Below are 12,262 nucleotides of genomic sequence, written 5' to 3'. Positions count from 1 at the left end.
TTGGTGATTTCAGAATTTAGGTATTCGTAGATTTCGAAATTTTGAAATATTGAAGTTTAAGAATCTTTTAATTTGGGAATTTAGAAATATTGGAGTTTAATTTTTTAAATTTGAAATATAGAAATAATACATTTTTTAATTCATTGATTTACAGATTTAATAGTATGGGAAATGGATAAGCAGCAATACATACAATAATTTTCAATTTTATTTCTTCAGTTTATGAATTTTCAAAATTTTCATTCATTATTTATGACATTCTTATCACTATATTAGGTTTACATTGAGAAAAATGATTCTATCTAAAAATAAACTTATGCATATACTATAATGTCCTTGAAATTTTTCTACATGCTAACGTCTCCTATCATCTTATGTCTGTTAAGCAAAAAATATATTTTGTTTAATAAATCTGGTTTCCTCATAAAGAATGAGGTATGTTAACCGAATAATACAAGTTATGGAAATAACATATTTTTACTTGTGTCCTTAAAATCGGAAATTTTTTAAAATTTTCCTATGAAAATCGTCATTTTTTCACGTACTTGAATTTTGTTTCATAATTAGCCTTTAAATTTACTGCAATCAGCTGTGAAATATGTTGAAATAACTTTCAAACATTATTTATAATCTTTCTCAAAACAAAATAATAAATAACTTTTTTATTAATAAATAACTGTTTTGCAATATCGTACATAATATTAAGCTCCGAATATTGCAGTCACTTTTCAATTTAATCATTACAAATATCAAAATCGACCATTTGGTATACAATAACCTAATAATTCACACTGCATCAGCAAGATTTAAGGACTTTTGCTCGTTAACCCTTTCGAAGCGTGGAACAGCCCATTCAATGCACCGTTATGACCGCAATCAGTTCAACCGTACGACATCGACGACCATCTTTCTGAGGTCATTCAGAGATTGCTGATATTCTTTTGAATACCCAACGTTGAATAGAGATAAATCGCGCGTGTATTCAACGGGTGTAGAAATCTCTCCGTCGATGCCACTCGATCGTCCACGCGTCGAGCACACTCGGATGACAATCACTTCAAGTCACTCGAGCTCGCCTCGATGTCAATCAATAATCGTTGAAATTAATTTGAAATGCTGCAGCGTTAATCAGCACATGCAGCGAACAAAATGCTCGCTTCTTAGCTTCATGGGAATAATTAGGACAGCTGACAGGCACGTCAATTATTATTACACGTCCACTTGACAAACAAAAATGTTCAATAGACTTGAACGTGCGGTGCACGGACGATAATTACGTTGATTAAATAGCTTAGCTACCAGTTAATAGTTACCTTAATTAAATTGTTAACACAACAAGAACGATAAAAGCCACATCAGTAATCTCTTAGTACTTGCAGCAAGAAGCATTTATATCAAATACGTAATTTCATAAAGCAAAGTGTATCTATTTAAACTGTACAAAATAAGCTAGTTAATTTTGTTAACAAACTTCCTTGACTGATCTATTCAGAAGAAAAATATGAGTTAAAACAGATATAATTACAGAAGTAATTACCATGCATTTAATCGAACAAATCTCTAGGTAACTGTAGTTAGGTTAGTACTTCTATTCGAATAATGAGCAACTGGTACACAGTTATTTGATAAGAGAAAAATTGTTGATGGCTGAAGGATTAATGAGCATTGTAGCATCCCGAAGCGTGGAAAGGCGCATTTCGAACCGAAGCAATGAAAAATGCCCGCAAAGAAACTGAGGAAGGATATCGTCACGTGGACGCACTTACCCGCGCAAAGGTCTTCCATTTTTCCTCGAGTAATCGCTGAATAATACCACCGTCCAGCATGTTCAAGTGTTCCTCCTTGGTACCGTTCAGAATGATAAATAGCGCAGAGTTCCAGTCTGAAATAGAAATTCGGTAGGGACCGTTTCAGGTTAATGGAACATCACTTTACGCTCCACTCTGCCGCGATAATTATGGGTTTTGCATTAGCGACTATATAGATATATTAGATGCACGAGTTTCCGGTAGCTTTTTCTGTAACCGCGCCACGTGCGGTGCTAAACTTTCTTGCATGTAAAGATAAAAGTTTACGTGGCTTCCGCACCGGGAAGAATTCCGCGGAATCGTTAATCCAACGGACGAACTTGCTGCAAACCACCAAAAGTGAACTAATGTTAGTTCGATGTACTGCATGAATTCTAGTAGAACCCATAAACGGCATGGCGGTAAGGACTGTTTTATGGGAAACATTATTAATGGCGCGAGGGGCGAACTTTCAAGGAATAGAACATTTGTACGATGGAGAACAAACGTATGAGCGAACATTATTTTCTGCTGTACGTTCGAACTAATTTGTAAGAATGTTAAATGATTGTGAGGTGGATTTATTTTACTCCTTTCTTTATGATACTCGATAATTGCATTTATCAGAGGTACAGAGTCTAACTACGTTTAATATGGTTTTGAAAGCTTCCGAAAATAGAGGTATTTTCTTTTCAAGACTAACGTTGAAACATAAAATTATCCTTTGGTGCTGAAAATTAATTGTAGTAGCCCGTAACTAACTCGTACAAAGCGACCTTTTACTTATAACTACTTCTATTAAAGTTTAAGCAGATTGCGTGTAAAAATGCATACAATTGTAGAAATAAGCAAAATAAACAGAATAAACAAGGAGGAATAAGCAAAAATATGTATTTCTTACATTCTCAGACACTTTCACTGCGTTTATTATGTTTCGCACATACTTTGCATCTTTACTGTATCCTTTGTTTACCTTGTGAAAGTCTACTTGGTTATTATAAACAGTAAATTCAGTAGACGTGCGTGGCACGTCATTGCTGCTTTAGATAATAAGCAACTTGTACAATACGTCTTTCCAACGCAAGCGTTTAAATGAGATTCGTATGTTAATGGACATACGAAACTAGGATAACATATGCAAATGTGGACTCATATGGTGATTGACATTTTTCCTGAAAAAGTAGAAAGTAGAATATAATGCTTTTTTATTGTGACAAAATATATTTCAATGAGCCAAATGTTTATAAAATTTGGCAGAATAAATAGCAATTTGTATGCATCTTTAAGGGAAAATGTGCAATATGACGTACAATTAAGTGTTATTTTGAAACATCCAAATAAGACAAAATAATTGAAACCTTGATAATGTGTATATATACAAATAGGAAATGTTATGTAACTTCCAATCTTATATGTATATAAATTGATCCCTGAATCGTAAAGCACTACATAATTAAACAGAATTAGATATAAATAAATATATTTTTATCGTTTAAATAATTCTATATTATAAAGTTTTGTATATACATACTATTCAATATCATTATTAATATTAAAAAAAAAAACAATTAATTTATTAAATCTTCACTGAAAAAGTCTACATTATTAAACATATACAGAGAATTAAAATGTCACGATCTCTCTGCTACACAGTGATTAATCGAGAGAGAACAATAACTAATTTAAGGTTATGATATTACTTTTTCGCCGATGTTTCACCATTTCGAAAACATCATGTACATTGAACAATATCTTTCATTACCTTCGTGTCTTCAACGACTAGCATAAACACATAGACACGTACGGAATGCAATTCAATATAAAAACCACTCGTTCGCGCAAAATCTTGTGCAATCCATAATCCGCGATTATAGATTTAAGTCCATTTATAAATGGCACTTTGTTTCAGATCTGCGATGTCTGTTCCAGCTGAATGACTAATAAGTTTATTTATTTTACGAAATACGATGCAACGCAGTCTTTTGAAATTCCGTATTCATTCCCTGAATGCTTTATAATCTTCAAATCCTATTTCTTCCTTTCCTTTTATGCTTTTCGTATACGCATACAATCGTGTATAATTGATTAACAACTTTTTCACCGGCGACTTCATGTGCAAATATCTCTTTCCTTGATAAAGTTATCAAAATACAACCGTTTTAAAAGAATGTTAATCATTTTAAAGCTATTACCAAAGCCAACTTCCTTTCAAATGGTACATTCTATATTCTCATAATTTTACTTTTATAAATTGTCTTTAAAAAATTGCTAAAATTAATTTTAATTGCTTCAGAAAATTAAGAGGTATTTTTAATTCGACAAATTTTTATATTAACTTGGTGTTTTATGATTTCTGGAATGAAAGAAACGCTCACTTCGTAATTTGTATATCTTACTTCTGTATGATTTATACAGGGTGGCTCACCACATTTTGCCATCAAGATTTGCGTCATTATTATTACTCATAGCAAACAATGTTTTAGATAAAGTTGAATGGTTTTGAGGGGGGCATATGCTGGTGGTATATGTTTTTTTGTAGGCGGATGTGTAAAGGACATATGAAGGTCATTAATGTTTTTTTAAATGGAATCATATATTTTTTATTGCATCAGCTGATACTCCTTCATATTCTTTACAAAAAAGTATTAATCTATTTATGTGAAAAAATCATTAGTTTAGGAGATATTTTAATATTAATGTCTATTTACAGAAAAGGGAGACCACTTGCATCAGAGCACTTTCTGAATCGAGAAATTAATGACTGTCTAACATTCCATAGTGTATAATCTTTTTGCATGTGTAGCACTTTTCCCAGCTTCAAAATAAACTGATAACATCTCTATCTTTTCTTCTTTAGAATACTTCATTATGAAGTGATAATTCACCGTATCGATACATTCACCGCACTAGAGACGTAACAGAAACTAAATTTCACTATTACTGCGTAACAAAAGAAAACAAAAACTCACAATTTGTTTGATGACACGTGACTTCTCAAAGCATGTAGAAAAACATTTGCTGTTCAGTTAGGGCAATTCATAATATTGACCAGAAAGTCACGATTTCCTAACAAGTATTCTAAAGAAGGAAAGATAGACATGTTATCAGTTTATTTTGAAGCTGGGAAAAGTGTTATACATGCAGAAAGATGGTCGCCACATTGAACCTTTTCTGTAAATAGACATTGAAATTAAAATATCTCCTAAACGAATGATTTTTTCGCATAAATAGATTAATACTTTTTTGTAAAGAATATGAAGGAGTATCAGCTGATGCAATAAAAAATATATGATTCCATTTAAAAAAACATTAATGATTTTCATATGTCCTTTACACGTCCGCCTACAAAAAAAATATGCACGCAAAGGACGCAAAAATAAGGACGCAAATCTAGATGACAAAATGTGGCGAGCCATCCTGTATATGTATAATTTACATATCTGTTTTTATAATCTATATTTCTCTAATTTGCTCATCTTCTTCTACAATTTACAGATGTTTCTCTATATGTATATTTTGAAATTCAAATGCTATATTTTTTATAAATTTCCACACAAAGTCATGGGAGAAAAAAAAGCTACCGATCTATTATTCACGACTGTATACATATCGTACATTCCCGTATTTTTGATTTTCCTACGAAAACTATGAAGCTATTGTTTAACCCTCACTCGGCTATTGTAGAGTTATTTTTATTTATTGCTAGTATGTATCATACATTCTTTCCGTGCATATATAGTGAAACTAGTGACTAGGACAATACAATTCTGTCACTATTGAAAATAGAGGAAAAATTATAGAGCAAATTTTCTATTCTCTAATAAATTCTATCGTGTGAATTTCTACAAAAAATGTATTGACGCACTTGCGACGTGTAATTGATTTTTTGTAAATGAAAGTTTAAGACTTTTTCGTGGTTCGAATAAAACAGTATTGATACACAATACATTTTTAACTTTATTAATATTCTTATAGTAAGTCAACTTGATACAGCTATTAACACCTTAACTTGCTTAAAACATTTTAAAACATTTTAAACATATTACAATTTACGAGTATAATTTAATTTTCGCCAAAATTACAATTTAACCCCTTAACTTGCACGCTCGAGTTAATTCGAGCACGCTAAACAGGCTAAACTAAAAATAACAATGTGAAAGCAAAGAAAAAAAATCGTTTTATTGATATTTATCATTTACATGGGATTGTAAGCTATAACACTTATTTATTCAACAATAAAATATAGCCTTTTTCCATGGAACAAAAGCGCAGTATATAAAAATTGACTTTTCTGTCCGATTTTTTCAAAAAAAACTGTGCGTTAAGGGGTTAAACGTGCATTAATAATTCATTTAATTATATTGTACTCATTTCTCGTAATTTAGTAAAGATTCTACGGAATTAACGTCATTTAAAAATAAAATGCTCTAGATATCTTACAATATAGCTCGCAAAATCTGATGGACTCTGATATAATTAAATTATCTCATTGGATAATAAAATTATTCAAATATTTCTTTGCTTTCGCCAAATTTTCAAATCTTTTCATTTATAGAATAATAATTTAGTTACATAAAATATTGGTATTGTGCTTTATTATATTTTATTATTATAATTTGTAATTTTATTAATTGCAATTTTTATTATATAATAAAATCAAAGAAGTAATTGTAGATATATGAAATATTCTTAAAGTCGTTATCAAGAATTTACATGTATATTTGGACCAAATAAGGGTTAATAAAGTATACGTTATTTATTAAACAAATCTGTTACTTTTAGCAGCAAAGCATAAAACATGCTTTTCTTAGCAAACCATTATTCTGATTTTCTACGGCAAACCATTAAAATGTGCACCTTTCCGCCACTACAAACGGTACATACCAACTAATTTTCGTACAAATCACTGGAACATGTTAGTTCTCACGGTGAAAGACAAAACATGTTATTTTCGTAGCCATTCAAATATGCTAGTTTTCGCGGCGAAAAACGATTCGTATTATTTTCGTGCCGACGAAGATAAACGTGCTGTTTTTCGTAAGATAAATGCAACGTGTTACTTCTCGTAACGTACGTCGTTATATTCTGTAATCTATCAATTCTAGGAAGCTGTTTAACCCGCAAAATACATTTGTTATGTAAGTACGAATATGTTACTAAAGTGTAAATTCGCGACTCTACATATACAGGGTGTTACCTGCAACGCTACTCACGATTTTTCTCCCACTTGCAGCCACCTTACGAAAAAAAGTTTAGAATAAAATTTGCAGGGTATGAAGTGCACAATAGATATTAGTAAAGCAAATTTTGAAAACAGTTTGTTTTCTTGACAAAGTCAAGGTCACCTTGGGTTTCTTAAATAGGAACATACATTTTTTTTTATTCATAGCTTTAGAGGACATCGAGACGAATTCGAAACATATATTACATTATATTTTTATTAACATATTACTCGATTTACAGAAGTGGAAATGTGAAGTAAAAGACTGGAATATTATGTGATGGAAGGCGGCATATGTTACATTTTGAACATGTAATTAAATAAAGTGTATTTTTCTTATATTCTAGTCGCGTGTTTACATTCAGTGATCTCTTTGGAACCAAATAATGGTTATCCTACCAAAGTCAAAAGCTAAGTACTTTACATTTTTCCACTTCTGTAAATCGAGTAATATGTTAATAAAAATATAATGTAATATATGTTTCGAATTCGTCTCGATGTCCTCTAAAGCTATGAATAAAAAAAAATGTATGTTCCTATTTAAGAAACCCAAGGTGACCTTGACTTTGTCAAGAAAACAAACTGTTTTCAAAATTTGCTTTACTAATATCTATTGTGCACTTCATACCCTGCAAATTTTATTCTAAACTTTTTTTCGTAAGGTGGCTGCAAGTGGGAGAAAAATCGTGAGTAGCGTTACAGGTAACACCCTGTATACATGTTATTCACACGTTTTTGTCAAAGCATATATGTACTACAAAATAATACTATAATTTGGAACTATTATTTTTCTTTGTTGTTTATTCGTCTGATTTATTTTGTAACACATCTGTCGTCAGTTATAATAAATATCACCATACTATGTAAAGCGGCAAATTCAAAATATCTAAAAATTAAAATTTGTATCATCAATAAATATTTTACGAAATTGAATCCATAACATTATTTGTGTATGCATAAAGGATACTCTCTTTGTCCTCTAAACAGAATATTTATTATTATATATGGACGGTTTAGAAACAACGTTATGTCCAAAAACATAATTTTATTGTCTGGTTAGCGTTCTATGACTCTCAATAAATTTCACAAAATCAAACCATTTCAAGAACCATCTCTAGAAACTCTTAAACTACTTTTTCATAATAACATTCTTGTAGTCAAAACGTACTTTTGCAATCGTAATTTGACATTAACATAAGAATAACGTCTAATTCTGAAACCTTGATAATATAGAATGGTAGAAAAAAAAACAACTCAATTAGCTTTTATACTAATCACACCATATTACAACAAGTACGCGTCAACAACGCAACAATAAAGAACCGCTAAGCCTAAAGGCACTCAGAACACAGGTATTATCCTCAACACGTAATTAATAATTCATGTTCATACCCACAGAAAAAATGTTCCCTAATAGCCGTCAGCGAATAAAATTCTATGCAAGAAAGAAAGTTCCAGATGAAGTAAGGCAAGTAAGTTTGCATGCACCAAGTGCATATGAATATATCAAGGAGACATTGATAAATGTTCTTCCGCATCAAGGCACAATTCAGAACTGGTTAAGTTCAGCCACTAATAATTCAGGAATTTCTATTGGCGCAATAAAACACGTGTCTGAATCGTGTAAAACTGCCAAAGTTGAAAATAAGGGACATAGTGGCATAGTTGATTGGATGGATACATAATTACGATATATTAACTCCATTTTTTCGTTTTCTGTTTCTAATAGTAATGTTTGCAACATAGCGATGTAACAACTTGCAACTGTCCTTTTGACGAAGGAGAAACGTTAGAAGTACATATTCAGTTCCAGTTTATTTATTCTCTTCGATTGCAGATGGCGCTTGGAATTGAGTTTGCCTCATCTTGCGCAACGAACTTCGCCATCTTTATTCACCAGGGAACCCCGGTGATTCACCTCGATCTTAATGAAACCTTGCACGATTGTTCGTTAGATGTAGGGATATATTATATAAGAATATTTCAAATTTTTTTAAATTCAAACACCTTTACGAAGGTTAAACATTCTCTTCTGGATTCTTTTCAAAACATTCGTACAGAAGGAAGCTCTCTTTTATAATAACATGATCTCTTGTTACCCTTTCATCAGCTTAATTGAATTACGTGAAAAATTATTATCTATTTACCAGTTGCTTTGACTTTAATTTTTATTCAGTTCTTAAGAATTATCATGCAAGTATCGCTACGTATGTTGATGCCAATACTAATAATTAAAATAGCACAAATATTTTTTCATGAAAGTGTACCACAAAGTATTATGGTAGATCAGAAAGTAAGCTATCAGTTATAAAAGAATCATAATGCAAAGTATTAGAACATAAAAAAATGAAACGTCTATGTACATCTCGGCTATACTCGTTTCGGTATTCACTGATTTGCAACGGTTCCGAAAGTGCATTGGCTCTAAACGGTCTCCGATACGATATTTATTGCAATCGTGTTCACGTACATTTATATTGCATCCGTTCATCGATAAATACACGATAAATGTATAGAGGCATAGAAGCACCGTAGTTGGCGTAGAAGATTTGGAGAGCTGACAAATATCGAGCAACGGCCAATGAACTTTGAATCGCGTCGCCGCGGGTATTGATTATCGGACCTTGTTCATCTGACTTCCCTGTAAAATATAAATTTCCCTAGTAACTTTCGCAAAGTTTCGCGCATGCCACTATCGGATTCGTTTCGTGGCGTAAAATTCTTCGCGATGCTCCACGGCTCGATCGCGTTTTCCCAGACTCTTTAATCAGTCGTCGAGCCAGGAAAAGCTGCTTTCACGATAGCTTAAAGTGTCTCGGAAGTTCGCAATTCCACTGAATATACAGGGTGCTTTCTAAATGTCCATTCTTCCACGATATAAGAGCGAAGCTGTATTAACCTACGTATAAATATGTCTTCCTTATCGAGTTATAAACGCTTTTTAGTTGAAGGAAATAATTTAGTGCGTGGATTTCGTTTCAAATATTTCTGAAGACACCCGTTATTTAAAGTATTTATATTTTTTTGGAGACGTACCGTTTAGGACGCTTAAATGTTCTCAAGGTTTCGCAAAACTTTTAACGAAATACGACAAAACAGTTTTGAAGTTTCTTATGAACTGTTTATTTTGAAAGTGGGGCAAGTCTATTTTTTGTTTCACGAGGTATTTAAGAGTTTACATTTCAATAAATTTAAAAATATTGGTGACTAATAGACAATTTTTTCGTATTTTATGGAGGTAAATAATGTATGTTATTATTTGATAGTGGTTATAGTGCCGATTAAATGAAAAATAAAAATTTGAATTGATTCATTATAAAAATAAATAGCTTATATATACTTCCATAATTACAGCAATAGTATGAAAACCGTGAAAACATAGTATAGGCCTTCATTGGTTCCGTTTTGTTTGTGTGACCCGTTAATGATTATAGTTATTCCTTAAAGTGTGAACAGAGTGAATGGGGGTTGCAAATGATGTCGTGTTTTCGTTGAAAAATACATCATTGCTGTGAATGTTTGTTTAATTTTCAGCCAGTCTAATGTTATCCTTGAATTGATAAGAATGAGTGTAATTTCCTTTGAAAATTTAATTAAATTTTTAAAATATTGTTCTGTTAATTAATGTCTATTCAGTCAAAAGTTTCTGTAATAGCTTGGAAATTTCTAATTGTGGCTAATCTTGAGAATTTATAACTTTGGTAATTAAAGAGTTCATAAAATTAGGAACCTAGGAATTTGGAAATTTGAAAATGTAGAAACTTCAAAATTGGAGATTCGGTAATTTATTACGATTTAATCAAAAAACGTCTATTAAATAAAAAACGACAATAAGTAACCACATTTCTCATGTTACTACCTTATCTCATATTCCGATCTCGTCCTCTTTTATTATCGAATTATTATGTACTTGACTATTTATACAATTTTTTCGAAAACGTTAAATAAGTTCTATAATGCACGAACATTTTCTTATGTGATAACATTTTAGACGTTTACGAATAGTAGTTTTCCATATCTATTTAAACATTATTGATACGTGCATATTTCATCTATGAACGTACTTTCAACTGCAGAAATATTTATATCAGAGACACAGGCTATTCCCTAAATTTCTATCTTCATTATTTCTTTTTAATCGTAACTAAAAAGCATCTTAGATGTAATTATTTTTATACGATTGAGAACATTCAAAAGATGCTAGCCGACTGACTTGATGCTTTAAAGAATGAAGATTTCGAACATGGATACAAGGAGTGGAAGAACTTTCTTCATTGTTGTTTTTTTTTGTCAAGATAAATATATCAATTTTTAAAGATGAAATATAGAAAATTTTGATTAAATATGGTTTCATTACTTTTCAAACAAGCCACGTATAGAAGGCAAGTGTCCCAATGCTCAAACAATTAAGTACGTAGTTAAAATAATTGTAATTTTTTAAATTTTAAATTAAATACGTTTATCGGGACAAACTTTAAATTTTGTAGAAAAAATTCTATTTTCAGATAAAATAATAAGAATCTATATTTGTGAAAGAAAAAGTAAATTAATTAAAATCCTAAAATGTTCACATGGCGCAGTAAGAAAACAATATTTATGGCATACACATGTTATTAATTACTTCTGCCCCAAATATTGATTGTATATTAATTTAATTACTTCCACCATTTAATAATAAAAATCAAGATTGTAATATTTGGTGGAATGAAAATATTTTATTTATAATAGATTCATTTAATAAATTAAATAGGGCATTGTATTCATTTTTTTACAAAAAACATTTCACTGCTTGAAACAAACTTGAAACAAAGTACCTGTTTTAAAGGCTTTTAGTGCTACACAAACATCTTTTTCTTCTAATGTTTTTCTTTTTTCTTTTCGTTCTATGCTCTGAAGAATTTATATGACTTTACAATGTAAGAAAAATAATTTAAAGTATTTTATACAATTTTAAGTTATGTTGGTATTACGGCAAGTATAAGAATAAACAAAATTTTATTTCTGTACAGTTATTATTAACATAAACATTAATACAAACCATACTTTAATACAATAAATATTAACAATATAACAAATTCACTAAGGTTGATCCGTCTAATAGTTTGAGATCACATAGTATTATATTGTAACTGTATCGATAAAGTTTGACTGGTCAGTGCTGGTCATTAACCCGAACTAATGAGAAAATACAATACTCGTTAATTAATCAAGACTCTTAATTAATTCGCCTACTTAAATGATTATGAAACTAGTT

General features: G+C 30.8%; 1 protein-coding gene across 2 annotated transcripts in view; it reads right to left on the bottom strand.

Moving 5' to 3' along the window:
- Positions 1-12,262, bottom strand: part of iav (transient receptor potential cation channel subfamily V iav) — a 152,711-nt gene that overhangs the window by 107,310 nt on the left and 33,139 nt on the right. For both annotated transcript variants that reach the window (XM_003704618.3, XM_076541342.1), the window contains exon 3: positions 1,767-1,882. In XM_003704618.3, coding sequence (XP_003704666.1) covers positions 1,767-1,882 — 116 coding nt within the window. The remainder of the gene's footprint in view (positions 1-1,766; positions 1,883-12,262) is intronic.

This window comes from Megachile rotundata, chromosome 2, assembly GCF_050947335.1.
Source record: "Megachile rotundata isolate GNS110a chromosome 2, iyMegRotu1, whole genome shotgun sequence".
NCBI lineage: Eukaryota > Metazoa > Arthropoda > Insecta > Hymenoptera > Megachilidae > Megachile > Megachile rotundata.
This window is presented reverse-complemented; position numbering and strand designations above follow the sequence as displayed.